The following is a 16,620-nucleotide window of genomic DNA, read 5'->3' as shown; positions in this document are numbered from 1 at the left end:
TGGCCTTCGGATCGGTTTTGAGCAAAATTCAAGACTCAATTTAATTAAATTTGATGGATTTGGTTTTCACATTTTTTTTTGAAACCCAACCCAATTCATTCATGAATAGTTTGGTTCGGTTAATATCAATGAGTTACGCATTTAAATTTGATTTTTTTTCTTAGAACTATTTGATATCATGATTCATCCAAATATCTAATACAATTAATACAATATTATTAAATGTCTGAAAATAATAAAATTGATTCATTTAATACCATCAACATAATATTCTAAAAAGATTAATATAAATTAAAACAAAATATTCTTCAACAAGATTTAATATAATAGTCTGAATCACAACTATTTCTTATAATAAGTTTTGTTGCAACTAGATTTGCTATAACCAAATTTTTTTTTGTAATTAAATTTGCTAAACAAAAACAAATGAACAAAATATGATCAATTAATATTATAAACATGACAGAAAAAATAAAATGAAAAAGATAAAACAAATAATAATGTAACTCAAAATAATAACTTAAGAAGTTCTATGGTCCCAACACTTCCCATACTTGGAGTTGTTCCAGTACTACTGAATTTAAAGTCAAACCAAACAACTCTACAAATTTTAATTGGTTCGATTCAGTTTTGATCGGATCTATACATTTAACCCCGTGACTCAATATGTACATGAACGATTTTGATTGATTTGGTTCAATTTTTACCTAAATATATAAATGACTCAACCCAACTCAGTTTGGGTCAATTTGAATTCACTAGTGACCCGTAACAATAAACATCCTTTTCAAAAGGTTGTTTGAAATAGTGTAAAAACACACACTACATCTATTAAATAAACTTGTTTACCGAGTCTTATTTAAACATGTTTTTTAGTTAAAATAAATGCTATCAAATCTGTTTTTGGCATTTTTTTTTCTTATACTCTCCATGTGAATACAAAAAAGTTACACACAAGTTTAAATATCGTGACAAATGTAACCTAATTTGAGATTTTTTTCCAATAGTAACAATAAAAAGAGAAAGTAATTAAATGAGTTTAATTTCTGTAAATAGTCAATTGTAAAATAAATTTTAAAGTAGTTTTTATAAAAAAAATATTAATGTTATTTTACAAGACAACTTTATAACTAAATCAGAGTGGAAAAACATTCATGATTTTAGTGTATTTAAATTGAAATCCTAATTATATTCAATGTTTTATTCACACAAATTAAATTTTATTTTTTATAAAAAATTATTGACACAGATAATTCGACATTTTGAGTCTCTTTAAGTAAAAATTTAAAATTCGATTCTTGGCTTGAAACTAAAATAAAGATATAAGTTTATCCAAAAATTAGGCTTAGTAGGAGGGAAAATACACCTCCTTGGTCTTACCTAAAAAAATCTTAAGTCCCTTTTAAATTTTTAATGTAAAAACATTTTAAATATTGGTGCAAACAGAACAGAACAGAGGTTCTGGGTTTTCTTTTCCCATTACAAAGTACAAACATTCTGCAGCAGAACTCGCCACCGTTCGGACTCGATTTCTTGGTTCCTCGTATATGTTTTCTGACTTTTTTTTTTACTATGTTGTCTTCTGCCTTAGAATTTGTGCTTTGTTTCTTCGTTCACAAATCAGAATCAAGATATCATTACTGCATTCGCACGTGTTGTTTTTGTTGATCTGGGTATTAAGGGGCGAGCCCATTTATCTTTGCTGTTGAAGTTGAGAGTGCTGCTAGGTGCACCCAGCAATAATGCTGGTGCACCCAGCAATTAAGAGGAAAATACAAATGTGCCCCTGGGCTAAGTAATTAAAAAAAAAAACGGTTCATTTCCGCCATTTCTTCTTCTTCGCGATTTCTGTTGCTTCTTCCTCTTCCTCGCCATTCCTCTTCTTCCTCGCCATTGTTGCTTCTTCGTGACCTTCATTGGTGACCTTCGCATCCTTCTTCTTCCTCTCGAAAAAGCTTGGCTGCGTCTTCTTGTGCGTCTTCTTCGTGACATTCGTTGGTCTTCTTCGTGACCTTCCAATCGTGTGCTTCGTTCGTCTTGTGTGGGTGTTGACGGTGGTGTTGCTGCGTCCTCGCATCGGCATTGTCGAGGTAAGTTCCTCTTCGTCTTCGTCTCCGCTATGGGTGTTAACAGGGAACCTTCCTGATCAACTTGATCCGTAAGTAGTGTAGAAACAGCTTACGGGTCATGTTGATCCGGAAGTTGTCTGAAACTGCATTTTTAAAATTGCTAACTCTGAATTTTGTGTGTTTTTGATTCTGAAATTTGCAGCTTACTTCATCAAGGCTATTTCTTTAATACAAGGTCTTCGTTTGAACTTTGAACAAGGTGAGTACTTGATATATTTGACAAAAAAATTTTCAATGTTTAGCATTACTTTGGTAGAATAGTAAATATTGGCTGTAATTTGGATCATTGTTATTAGATTGTTGTTACAATTTGTTTTGACCTTAGTCACAATTTGGTTGTAAATAATGACATGTTGACATTTAGATAGATAAATAGTATTGATTGATTAGTATGAATTATGATTATATATACATATATTGATTATCCAAATAGTATGAATTATGATTATATTGACATGTAAATAGTCAATGTTACATTCAACCATTTAGACATTTTTTTTACCCCAAAGTCTTTCACAAAACTTCTCTTGACACTTGTGTAAGTCTCTTTTTTAATTAGGTACCTTTCCATCAAAACCTCATTAAAGATAAATGACTTACATTGTAAACCTTCCTAACATAAATTGATTCTCTGCAATCCTCATGTCTTCCTTTATAAAGTTTCGAAGTCAATGATAAAGGGTCCAAAACTAGCCTCCCGGATGTTGAGAGAAAAATTGTCCCTAGAAGCTTGTTTACATTGATGTAGACTACAAGTGTAGCACAATTTAATCTATTAGGAGAGGGTAGTGTAATTTTAAAAAATATAAGAGAAAACAATATTATTTGAGCATCTCTCAAAGGGAGGGGAGTGTAATTTATTCTAATAGAAAAAATAAATGGTTTAGTGTTTCTAGGTTACACCACTATATGACCCATGTACTATTTGAATGTGAAAAGTAATTGATCCTTACAACAACAACAACAACTACAAACACCTTATTCCAACATGCATGTATTGCACCAAATCCCTAAATTTGATCCTTACACCAGTTAAATATATCCAAATGCTATTTTCCAATATTTTAGTTTATTTATATAATGCTTAGCACTTTGGTTAATTTACATTAACACGATTAGCCACACTCATTGTGACTATCTTAAATTCCTCCAAAAATGTCTCTTGAGAAACAGGCTTATCCAAATCAGAGCCATCTTGAGATAGCAATGCCGGTTCCACAATGTTGCTCAATACCTAAACCAAAAAAAATGATAAGCCAAGAGAGGAAGGAATTAAATGAAACAAGTTTGAGATTTTTATGTTTCTTGGTTAAAGTATAAAAATAAAGATTCTTAGCAACAAATGAAAACTTGTTTTAATTTCTCATGACTTTTTTGGTAACATAAGGAATTCTTTGTTCAACAGTGAGCTTTCCAAGAGCTTCAATTATATGGTCATGAAGTGATCTGTCAGGGGACTCAATTTGAGAGAATATGGATACCATTTCAGCTTCATAACCTGAACCATTCCTGCTTCCCATGTGTGAATTCATTCAACACCTATGCAATAAATCATTCTACATGTCAATTATCTCTTCCTGATTGGCTCAACATTGGCCAATCAAAGTCTTGATACACAAATATAATTAATCTTATAGAGGAAAAGGAAAATTTAATGAAGAGATAAACAATCCATTTAATCCTCATAATGTCAAGTTATTTTAGAACTAACTGCTGCTACTTTTTTTTTGGCTTCTTGTGACATTTATAAAACCATGCATGGAGACATTTATAAAACAATCCATTTAATCCTCATAAGGAAAATTTTACCCTTAATTCTCGCTACAAAGTCCTAAATTCTTTGATCCATTGAATTTTGTGCCTTCTCTGGCCTGAATTAAATTGTCCATACTCTACTGATGTTAGTATCAATGAGACGAACACAACCAAAACCATGCATGGAGTTAAGGTATACTATACTGATGTTAACAGGAATGATCTGTTTCTCAGATTCTTGAATCAAGGTCAATACCACTAAGCATTTGAGATGTTGTTGACCATTGTTTCTCAGATTCATAAAGCTGAGCAAGTTTCTCTCTAATAACTAAAACATATGATAAAACAACAAGTTGGCATTTAGAGTAATTGAATTGAGTCAACCAACTGCTTGAACAACCATTGGGTGATGGTGCTTTGCTGTCCCAAATCAATGTCCTATATGCGTTAGACGCATGAAATTTGAGAAAATGAAATGAGTGATGGATTTTGCGGTACTCATTTGCAGATCATGGTTAGGACCAGAGGATAAGGTCGTGCCTTAGGTCAGGTCACTGGCAAAGGTGTGGGCAGAGGAGTCCTACTGCATCCGCACGGAGGCAGCGAGTCACTGTGACTGCGGATCACGTCGATGAGCCAGTCATCCCTGACCCAGATGTTCAGGATGACTCGATGGAGGCACCAGCTGTTGTGGAGGACATTCCTACGGACATTTCTGCGAACACAGGCGCAGAGGCGGCTGAGGATCAGCCTCAAGGATTTCCGGGTGGTCAGAGCGACCCATCTGTGTTGACAGCGTATGCGGATCACATTGCTTGCAGCGTATGGACGGGAGAGGTATTTATACTATTTATTTTTAGTTACTTGTAAATTATACTTTATGATTGAAATTAGTTTTTCTTTAAATGATAATTTTAACAAATTTTGCGTTCCTTTATACTTCAATTCAGGAGTGTCCTGAATTGAAGCTATCCTCTCATGGGAGGAAGGTCCACAGTTTAGGCAGGTCTGTCCCTGCCATTGAGGGACTTATTGCTGGTACAGGACTAAGTCCTCTGATCGCGTGTTCGGTAGACACCGGCGATCGGGGACTTTTGTCTGCGTTTGTGGAGCGGTGGCACCGGGAGACGTCTAGTTTCCATCTCCCGGTGGGAGAGCTCACCATCACATTGGACGACGTCTCCTCTCTTATCCATCTTCCCGTTATTGGCGACTTACACGCATTTCAGTCCTTGCATGTGGACGATGCGGTTCAGATGCTGGTGGACTTGTTGATGGTGTCTCCAGAGTCTACTAGGGCTGAGACAGTCTAGTGTCGCGGACCGTACGTACGCCTGCAATGGGTATGTGATATATATCAACGCCGATGCCAAGCAGGTCATTGGACAGCTGCGGCTCACGCATATCTTCTTCACTTACTGGGTTGCTAACAAGAGTGCAACCAATGTCCATGTTGTCTACTTGGAGGCCCTTCGTGACCTCAGTATGACAAAGAGGTACGCCTGGGGAGTGGCTGCTTTGGTTCATATGTATGACCAGCTGAACGATGCATCTATGAGCCACAGTCGACAACTTGGCGGTTACATCACACTGCTGCAGGTAACAAATATGTTTTTCATTCATTCAGGCTAAACAATGTTCAACTTTAAATTTTGTTACACTTTGATTATTAATGTTTATAATTTGAATATTACATCTGTAGTGCTGGATTTACGAGCACTTTCCCTCGGTTGCGGAGTCCACCGCTGATTAGGACTACGACGAGGCTTCTCCGCGTGCGTGCAAGTGGATTATGACGAAGAAGACCGTGAAGAGCATTCGCATGCCGTCGTATAGGGAGCGCCTGGACCGACTCCGGATTCCGGATGTCTATTGGATCCCTTATGGGGAGCATCAGGAGGTCCGGGACTTCCACGTCAGATCATGCTATTCTGGTCTCTTGCACTGGGGGCCTGTTGCTGTTTATTACCGACCGGAGAGGGTCGTGCGGCAGTTTGGTTACACGCAGACCATTTCTGCTCCTCCTATCGATTCATGGGTCTCGTATGATGATATACACGACAGGTGGATGCACTACGAGGATCATATCGTACCTGCAGGTGAGGTGTGCATTGTGCCAGGGGCGTGTTCCAGTGACTACATCGACTGGTTCTTCCGCATCTCCCATCCTTTCATGACACCAGGCCACGCATTAGATCCTCTACCTCATGGTCACGCCCCGCAGCCCCGAGTCGTCCCTCAGGCCCCACAGACGGATATCCCTCGCGTGCCGGAGCCAGGAGCATCGTCAACATCTGCGGAGGAGCCCAGACATGCAGTGGTAAGTAATACTAATAATTTACGTCATTTACCTCGATATTTGCATAATAATTTGTGTAATTAGTTTGTTTTGTATGTAACAGGAAGTTTGTGATGACATTACTGAGAGGTTGGAGCGCCATCTGAGTCTAGGGGTGGTCATGCTGGCTCATCGACACATGAGGTGATCAAAGAATGTCTCAGATTGGCCAGGAGTGTGACACAGGACCATCTAGTATACGTTAGGTATAGACGCAGGCGGCGCACTGATCAGGCGTAGTTTTATGTACAAATTTTACATTGATATTCCTTGTATATACAGATATTGTACATGAACTCATTTCATGAGTATTGTTGGTTTTATTTATTTTCATTACTAATGTTAGTTTTATTTATTTTCATTGATTGTGTATTCCATTTGTGTCTATATACACGTGTGTTATTTAAATGGTCTAGTTAACTTAGTTTACCAACTAATAAAAAATAATTTAAAATATAACTTTAAATATAATTGAAATAAAGAAGTTGAAAAGGGTGTAAAAAAAATAATTAACCAAAAAATGGACATTATTCGTTATCTAAGATCTTATATAACGTACTAATATTTTTAAATTCTCTTATCATCTTCTAAACAAATTTATTTTAAAAAATATATATTAAAAAATTAATTATTTATAATAAATCAATATTTATAAATATATTATAATTAATAAAATAAAAAATATATTTAATTATATTATAAATAAATATGTTGTATTTTAAAGTATATTATAATTATTTTTCCTCTTACGGATCAAGTTGATCCGTAGGAGGAAAACTAAGCAAGGCCAATTTTGCCATTTTTTAAGAATGTTGGGTGCACCAACAATAATGCTGGGTGCACCTAGCAACACTCTGAAGTTGATGGGAAAGTATTCAGTTTTTTTGAGTTTCTTTTTAGGTTGTTTAGAATCCTGAAAACTAAATATGAAAAAAAAGGGACTATTTTCTAAGGTAATTGTTCAGTGCACTACCCAAATGTTAAAAATGACACCACACACACATAGGAGAAGAAAATAAGAAGGAAAAAATGAAATAAATTTACCCTGTAAGTTAAAATTAGCTTATGCATAAGTTAAAATTAACTTTTTGGAGAAGCTAAAAATGATTTTAACTTCTCCCTAAAGCTGATTTTTTTTTTAACTTGTTAGCTTATGGGAGAAGCTTATTTCATTTTTTTTTTCTTTTCCTGTAAGTGCTTCTAAAGAAGAAGCTTATCAAAACAGGGCCTTAGAAGAAACATATTAGCATGTTATATGTCTGAAAGTATGTTAAGATCTAAAGTTTTAACCTGCTATTGCTAATATACTGCTTTATAAAAACATGTGGGAGAATATTAGTGTCCTTCATCATGTGTGTGTGTGTGTATGCAATTATGCATTCCTCAAGGTGGATCTATCAATAACTTAGAGTATCCAGTTGAAAGAGCATTCATCCTCCACAACAACCTAGGAAAGTGTCTTGTTGATTATGGGTCCAATGGGTCTGAGTGAATAAGGGTACAAAATAGAAAATAGGGGAAATTAAGAATTTCTATGTTTGGAAAACTTTATTTAGTATCAGGATTTTTGACCAACCAAACTTATTGGAAATGTTGTTTCTCAACATGGCATAAGATTCCGTGATTGCCCTTCTGATTTGGTTACTTAATGCTGCTTGATAGAAATTTCGAAGAATATCAATGGCTCACAAGTGTTGCCTCTTGATAAGAGGGAACCTCATGAATCGGGAGTGCCACCCATCTTTCAGTTATGTTCTCCATAGCAATGAAGGGAAATGTGAATGCCCTGATGAAAAGTCATCTTTAGCAGGCATTAGTAATTCAATTCAAAGAAGGATGTTTGGGAACTCAGTTGATGGATGAATGTGGTTTGTAGCCTATTCTGGAAAAGGAATGCATTCAAACAGATTCCTTTCTCTGTACTCTGGATATAATTTATGTCGTCATATGTTTAACAGTCAATCAGGGTTCTGGATATAATTCTTTTTTATTTATAATTTGTTTAGTTGTAGTTTTGGCCCAAACTCTTTAGAAGACCCATATCTATTTCTATCTTTTTGTTCATATACACTGTATGTATTGGTTTTCGTTTTCAATAGAGAAACTTTTGGCATTTGATAAATTTTGGTGAGAGCTTCTCTCTGGGTTCCTTGTTGAACCAATATCAGACTTATCAAGGTAATCCTTGTGGCATCTACCCTGACTTATCTTTCTTCACTGGAAGTGGCATCATCCAAAACTCTGTAGCTTGTATCAAGCGATCCACTCCTAATCAGGATCACATCATCTAGTATCAAAGCTTCAACTCTTGTTACAGGTTCTAGCCTATCCAATTTTATTTTTTTCCTTTTTAATTTGTGTCTCAATTTCTTGTTTTCATCTTGTTTCGTTCTTGTTTGCGTCGTTCTTGTTTTCGTTCTCGTTCTTGTTCTTGTTCTTCTTTCTTTTAGATTCTGTGTCAACAAAAAAAAATCAAATTTTGTTACAAAGTTTGTTACAAATTCTGTTACCAACAAAACCTGTTACAAATTCTGTTTGGGGACAATTTGGCTTACTGGAATAATTTAGGGGGTTTAGGATTTAGTAGGCCATTGAATATCTCATATTTGTTTGTTTGACAATTGAACGAATTGCCCTATTGCCTATTGAATTTGGACCAGTGTGGAATTGATTGAGTGAAGAACGACCTATTATCCTAGATGAATTTTGAAAAAGGAATAAAATTTTTTATAGAAAGTTAAAAAAAAAGAAGTGGGCGTTTTATCTTTGAATGCAAATTTAAGGCAGTTAAAGGCATTTTTTTTGGCAAATCTGTTATCCAAATGTGTTATCTAAATCGGTTATTCAAATCTGTTATCTAAATCTATTATTCAAATATGTTATTCTATCTGTTATCTTATTTGTTATCCAATCTGTTATCTAAATTTGTTATTCAAATCTTTTATTCTATCTGTTATCCTATCTATAATCTTATTTGCTATCATGTCTGTTATCCAATCTATTACCTAATTTGTTATCCAAATTTGTTATCTAAATCTGTTATTCAAATCTTTTATTCTATCTATTATCTTATCTGGTATCTTATCTATTATCTTATTTGTTATCATATCTGTTATCCAATTTGTTACCCAATATGTTATCCAAATCTGTTAATGAGTTTGTGATAACTAAACTATCTTTCCTGTTATATTACCTTGTGCGTCTAATTTGATTCATCTAGGAATTTAAGAAGGAGTGAGTGGTAAAAGGAAAGAGTGAAAAAAAAACATCATACAAAAGCCTATATTGAGAGCATCAAACACGAGTGAACTACCACCAAAGAGAGAAACACATGAGTAGAGTGTGGTGAGGTCCTGTAATCTTTGTTTAAATTACTGTAGAATATTTTTTTTCTCTGTTTATTATGGCAGGAGCTGGTGATGGTGGTGGTAATTATCATCAGCTAGACGGATCTCAATGTTTGTTATTGGACGTAATGACAACACAAATGCAACAATTGTTGAACCGTAACAATGAAGAGCCCTACAGACGAAAATAGAAAGACTAGAGCACCAAATGAACCCAAATGTTAGGAGACCTTATGGTGGGAACAAAAGGGTTAGTGATGGATCGAACTGAATAGAGGGGCAGGACATAATTGAGGGAGTAAAACTCAATGTACCCATTTTCAAAGGTAGGAGTGATCCAAACGCCTACCTTGACTAGGAGATGAAGATTCAGCATGCATTCTCCTGCAATGATTATCCTGAAAAGTAGAAGGTAAAGTTAGCCACAACTAAATTCTTAGACTATGCCCTTGTTTGGTGGAAGAAAAATCAAAGAGAGATGAAGAGAGAGGAAGGGCGGGAGATAGATACATTGACTGAGATGAGAAGCGTTATGCGAAAGAGGTATGTTCCAACTAGCTATAGTAGAACCATGGGACAGAAACTCCAGAGGTTTTGACTATGGAGGAGTACTACCAGGAGATGGAGATGACACTAGTGAGGACCAACATTGAAGAGGACACCAAAGCAGTGCATGATGACTTCACCAACAAGATTTCTTTTCAGCACCATGACCATAAAATTATTCTTAAACCTCTATCCCCTAGAGAAGTGTGTGATGACCAAATCAGAATGAGAAACCCTACAAAAAATGTGGTAAACCCTACAAAAATGTCCCATATGAATCAAGCTTGTTAAAAATGTGGTAAAGCCTACAAAAATGATAATAAAGACGATTCCAGTCGTGTGGTGCACCAAACAACATGGCTTAATGGCAGCCAACGAAGGCCTGTAGTGATGATGGAGACCAGTGTGATGCTCGCCTGAGATTCATCACGCGTCGTGTGTGTGAACTTCACATGCCAGGGCCTTGCGTGGGGCCGAATGCAACAGTATTTTGAGTTGGTTGCCTACGTGGACGGTGTGGTGGTCTTTGGCGATGGGTACTGTTTACTCGTGAAAAAAAAACAAAAAAGATCCATCGGGAATGTCTTGAGGCGGAGGGAGGGAAGATCAGTGGGACACTGGCCGGAGATGCATTATGCGCCTTGTGTGTGAACTTCACGCGCCAGGACCCTACATGGGGTTATGTGCGGGTACTGCTCACCTACAAAGAAATTTGCACACAAATGTATTTGTGCGAGGGACCTTGGTGAATGCCATTATGGAAGCGGAGTACGAAGGAATCTTGGAATTCAGAAGCCATGAAAAAAGTGCTAAACAGGGGACTGGTCTGGGTCACCGGAGGGAAGAGAAGCCCAATGTTGCGGTTGTTGGACTGTGGGTCAGACGATGTTTTGGTTGCTGGAGGGGGGCAATTCTGTGGGTGTGGTTGCATTGGAGAAAGGAAGACTTAGCGGTGGTGAATGGAAGCCTGTAGTGCTTCATGTTACAGTTCATGCGATCAGAAAAACGCACGCAGAAAGAAATAAAAGAATGGTGCATGATGGCAGTGGCGGTGGTCACTGATAAGGCATTGGAAAAGGAGAAAGGGTTGCTAGAAGACGGGCAGCGAGCAGAAAGGTCCACTTGGGACCTAGTCCCCGATGGAGAACCACTTTCGTTATTCCTCTGTCAAGAATAACCTAGCTCTGATGTCATATAAAATGAGTAATTTATTGTGTTGCTAAATTGAGTAATATACTTCACACTTAACATACCTTTTTTTTTTCTAGTTGGTAAGGTTGAGGTTTGACATTATTAAATATAGGCGACCTTATTATTCGGTTATTACACATTATTTGTATTTCTAGAAAAAACAATCTATTTGGTTGTTGACTGTGCATTCCTTGTGCCTGTCGGGATTGCTAGTATTTTCCCAGTCTAAACATGTATATAATTACTTTGAAATTCCCCATACCTTTGCCTGTCTTGTTAGAGAAATTTTAAGTTTTGGATTTTCTTACATGTATGATATAAAATGTTGTACTAGAAACAACATTTTCTCTATTCACAATAAGTATTCATTTTTCAGGCTATGGATCCTATAGTTGTTGCTGAAGGTCAGAAAAGGATGTAGAAGCTATTTAAGGAGTAAATGGTTTTTCAATTTGCTTGTAAAGGATTTAAGGATATCCTTGACATTATTTCTGTGGCCTTTTTAGGCTATAACTGGAGCTAGTCATGTTTGATCCTCCAAATCTGATTTAATTACTTTGTTGGGTGATATAATGTATTAGTGGAGCAATCTTTGAGTTGACTTGTGATAGCCTTAACTGAAATCAGTAAAAAATCAGTGCCCGGTGTTAACTATATGGAGTGGTATAATGACCTCATCTACTTGTTTTTTATTTATTAGATGAAAAATGTTTGATGCCATGCCTGTTATTAGAAAGGTATATGTCACTAGGAATAAAAAGGGGATTGAGGAGGGAAAGTTATAATATTGTAAGGGGGTTGGAAAGCAGTTAGACAATTAGTATACAACTTACAAAATTGGTTATAGGCTGTTAGGGAGTAGAACATTGTAAACAGAAAGAGAGGAGGAAGAGAAGGGGGAATAAGTTAGTGAAAAAGTGGTAAGTAGTTGAGGTCTTGAGGAGCTCCCCAATCATCCTGAAGAGTGTATTCTGTTACTTCTGGTTACATTGATTAGAGGGGTATCAATAAAATCCTTGTTACATAGTTTTGTTCATCTTCTCTTCCTTCCAATTGAATCTATCAATGTTGTATCTGAAGATATATGCAAATAAACTATATATTTAAATTTCTTTTATTGTTTTGCTATGTAGAAGATCAGTTATTGCTAATATTTAAAAAGTGACATAACTGACCTGCGGTTCTCAGGAACCCTATTGTTTTAATTACTGAAGTACTAATTCAAACTTCATGGATATTTTCTTTTGCTATTCAAACCTCATGGATCTTTTCTTTCACTTGATATTAACTTTCCCACTGTGGTTATGGTGATTTAGATATGGTGTGAGTCCATTTACTCTGTTGAAGGGACTATTTATTCAAGGTCCTGTCTTTATTAGTTTTTTCCTTGCGTTAAGCTGAATTTCCATTTGATATTTTCTCTAATTTTAGGAGTCTGAGGAACCTATATACTTCTGTTTATTCTGATTCTTTTGTTTAACAATGGATAAGAAATATGGCTGAAAATATGCCATCATTCAAGCATGGGGGAGCCTACTGGTTTGTTGATCTCACAACTCCAGATGCCTTTTACATTTTGGCAGTTTTGACTGCATTGTCATTCTTACTAACAGTAGAGGTGACCATTTTCTTTTCAAAATCTTTCATTTCAATTCACTTTAAAAATGGACCTTCTAAGTTATTGCCTAAATGTTTGTGTGGCCTCACTTTTCTGCTATCTGTTATTGCTTGGCAATGTACTAAAAAACTGGCCACTTATAATACCTGAAAGCATAGTCTCAAATTGAAGAGGCAAGAGTGGTGTTATCTATTATATTTTGGGAATGAATAAGTTCTGTTTGCTTTCCATCTTCTCATTGTTTAATTTTGTATGAACTTAGAAAAGAAAAAAGTAGTGCGATCTAAGTGTCTATGATAGTTCTATTAAAGTTGGCAACTTTGTTGCATTCAATATAGTTTGCTTCTCTCTTAGCAAATAACTTCATGTTGGGATCTTTGGGCTAAGGAATTTAACTATAAATTGTGATAGTATATAGTTAGGTTTATGAGAAAAAAAGTTTCGTTGAAGGCACTTAATAATAACTCTTTTGATACCTTCAAAGCTTTGAATATCATCATCTTTTGCATTACCTTTAGATAACATGCATCCTGTATCACATACATATCCTTTAAAATACATTTTTGACATGTGTAAGAGATCGAATGCTTATTATCATTTGGTCTTTAATAAATCACTATTTGTAGAAATGATAGAAGAGAGAAATAATAGTGCTTTTATTGTAATGTTGCGTAATTGTGTTGTGGCGGTCTTTGGTGATGATGATGGGCACTGTTCACCTGTGAAAAAAAAAGGAGAAAGGTCCACCGGGGATGCCTTGAGGCAGAGGGAGAGAAGATCAATGTGACGCTAGCTGAAGATGCGTCACGCGTCGTGTGCATGAACTTCACATGCCTGGGCCTTGCATGAGGTCGCGCACAATGGTGTTTTGAGTTGGCTGCACACATGGATGGCATGTCGGTCTTCGGCGATGGGCAACAATGATTGAAGGTGAGCCAATGGTACTGTTCACTGCAAAGAGGGGAAGAATCAATAAAAGCCATGATAAATGAAAACAGAAACATGAAACACGAACAAAACAAATTGCGGAAAGTAAGGTTTGACAAACAAAACAGTCCCGGAATGTCCCGAAACTGATTGGGCTTTGTGCGCCTCAGTTCAGGGAGCCTAGCATTGAAAATGAAGGTCAGAAATATGGCTGGATGATCCCCCACGTGTCGGAACAGTGGGGTGCTCAAATGCTGTTGGCATTCAAAGGAAGGGTGCGTGAGAGAGTGTTGAAACTCCAATGAAGTCTCTGTTACCACCATCTGTAGATCAGTGGACGGCGATGCAGGTGATGGGGTCATTGACTGGAAAGGTCGCTAGAGCTCCCGCATGGACGGTGGTTGCTGCTGAAAAATGTGCCGAAAAAGGAGAAATATCACCGGAAAGAAGGGCAGCAAGCAAAAGTACTCATCGGAATGCAGAAATAGGTCACTGGAAGGAGGACGACAAGTGGAAAGGTCTCCAGTGGAGCACGATTTTGGTTATTCGTTTGCCAAGAATAACCTACGCTTTGATACCATATAACAATGTTTTATTGTGTAATGTTGTGACTTAGATGATCTCATCTCATCTTTATTTATAATGGAGAAAGCATAATCAATATTGATTACATATCAATCCGTTACTGATCATTAGGTAATTTCATATTAATCAGAATCATAAGTTTCTATGCAATAATAAATATAAGATAATGCAAAGTAATCTAACAATGTAAACTGTCAACTAACAATAGTTTATTAAACTAACCCGAGTTATTCACTCATATACACTTACACCCCCCTACAAACTCAATGGGACTGAGAAACCAAAGGAAGCTCAACAACATTGAGTTTGGAATTCAAATAAGCAAACCTAGTGGGAGACAAGGGCTTAGTAAGTAAATCTACCCATTGATTTGTTCCAGGAATTTGCTGAACTACTTAGTTAGAACTTTTTCCCTAACAAAGAACACATCCAACTCCATGTGTTTGGTTCTAGCATGCAGAACTGGATTGTGTGCTAATTGAACAACACTTAAATTGTCACAGAGCACAAGAGGTGTAGCATGAGGAACTGCAAGTTCCTGAAGGAGAGTCTGAATCCATAGAATATAAGTTATGGCAGATCATCCATTTCCATCCATTTGCTTTTGTTTGTCATTCTATATAATTTTAACTTGTGTTCGTTTATAATTGTGCAGGCTATATTTTGTTAATGGATTACATCAATTTTGTTTTCACTTGTGTATGGACTTAGTAAGGAATTTCAATTTTCAATTTTTTATTTTTTATGAGAAATAAGAATATACATTTAACTTAGAGAAACAACCTCAGGCCTTACATCACAAGAAACAATAGTCAAAAGTTGAGGAGGAATCCTTCCAGTAGTATCAGCCATTTATCCCACTTTAAAAACCAGCAAAATTTATCACCAAAATCCTTTTTCTACCAAGAATGAAAAATCCTTTGATAGTCTATTTCAAACTGAACAAACAAAATAAACAAAGTATCCTAGCTAGTAGAGCACCTAACTATTTTACCATTCAAAACAAAGTATCCAAACATGGAATGAGGAAGCATTGGAAACTCAGTTTAACTCTTCATTAAATAAACTCAAAATGCCAAAATGATCACCAAATACAATAGGATTTATACCAAAATCAGATAATAATACCATAAATCCAGTTCTATAAGTTATAAAATAAGTTCTTAGTTAAAATAAAATACCATAAATATATATATATATATATATATATATATATATATATATATATATATATATATATATATATATATATTCATTAATGTGCGGGAAAAAAAATCAAGCTAGTAATTTGGTGTGAATTAGAAGGAATACTAGGATTCCGTTTCAGTATAGCTGCATGGAGTGGAGAGTTTCCAAAGCACGGTGGAAGCTAGCTTCTCAACAGATAGCCTGTTTAACCAAGTATGATTAATTAATTAATTAATTAATCAATTACTGTTCGTTGGAATAACTATAAAAAATAAAAAAAAAATTGTTACAGAGCAATCGTGAGCCACGATCAAAGGCCAACCAAGTCCTTGTATATTTTCAAGCAATCTGATTTATAAATTAGAAATCCAAAATAAGAATAAAATTAGTTTTATAAATTATAAAATGTAAATTTAAAACTCATAGACACAATAAAGAAATAATAAAATTTATTTTTAGAAATTATTTTTTTTATAGATAAATAAAAAAGACACGTATTTTAAAATTAGTAAAATTAGTCACAACTATAGAAAAAGAAAAAAGAAAGAGAAAGCAATATTTGTAGGCTTCCTCAATAAGTGCCTTCCACACCACGGATAAGTAAATAAAACTCCTAAAAATAATTCATATAAAAACACAGTAAAATCATCACAACCCAAAAATTATTATAAATTTATTATTGCTCCCCAGTACTGCAGCATTAGTGTCATACAAAACTTAATTGGATAATGTTCTGCAATTGGTCCATGTGTTCCAAACATCAGATAAATCAGAACAATTGGTTATTCCATCCTGTCAGGCCTTACTAGGTGTGCCAAGCAAGGCCTAAAGCCTGAAGGTATAGCTTATTTGTAAGTGACAAGTTAGACCCTAACACCTGCAACTTCTGTAACATTAGAGCAGGTCTCATACATTTTCCCCATAAACAACTAATTCCTAATTTGATATTAGACAAATTGCACTTCAACAAGAATATTATATTAGAAGGTGACCATG

At 35.6% G+C, this 16,620-nt stretch overlaps 1 protein-coding gene across 1 annotated transcript; it reads left to right on the top strand.

Moving 5' to 3' along the window:
* The first annotated feature begins 4,062 nt into the window (after window positions 1-4,062).
* Window positions 4,063-5,637, top strand: LOC102661695 (protein MAIN-LIKE 1-like). Its single transcript, XM_006606654.1, has 5 exons — window positions 4,063-4,077; window positions 4,404-4,721; window positions 4,835-5,086; window positions 5,172-5,483; window positions 5,587-5,637. The coding sequence occupies exons 1-5, from the start codon at window positions 4,063-4,065 to the stop codon at window positions 5,635-5,637; spliced, it is 948 nt and encodes a 315-aa protein (XP_006606717.1).
* The last annotated feature ends 10,983 nt before the right edge of the window (window positions 5,638-16,620 follow it).

Source organism: Glycine max, chromosome 20 (genome assembly GCF_000004515.6).
Source record: "Glycine max cultivar Williams 82 chromosome 20, Glycine_max_v4.0, whole genome shotgun sequence".
Lineage (NCBI taxonomy): Eukaryota > Viridiplantae > Streptophyta > Magnoliopsida > Fabales > Fabaceae > Glycine > Glycine max.
Note: the sequence above shows the minus strand (reverse complement) of the source record. Positions and strands in the feature narration are given on the sequence as shown.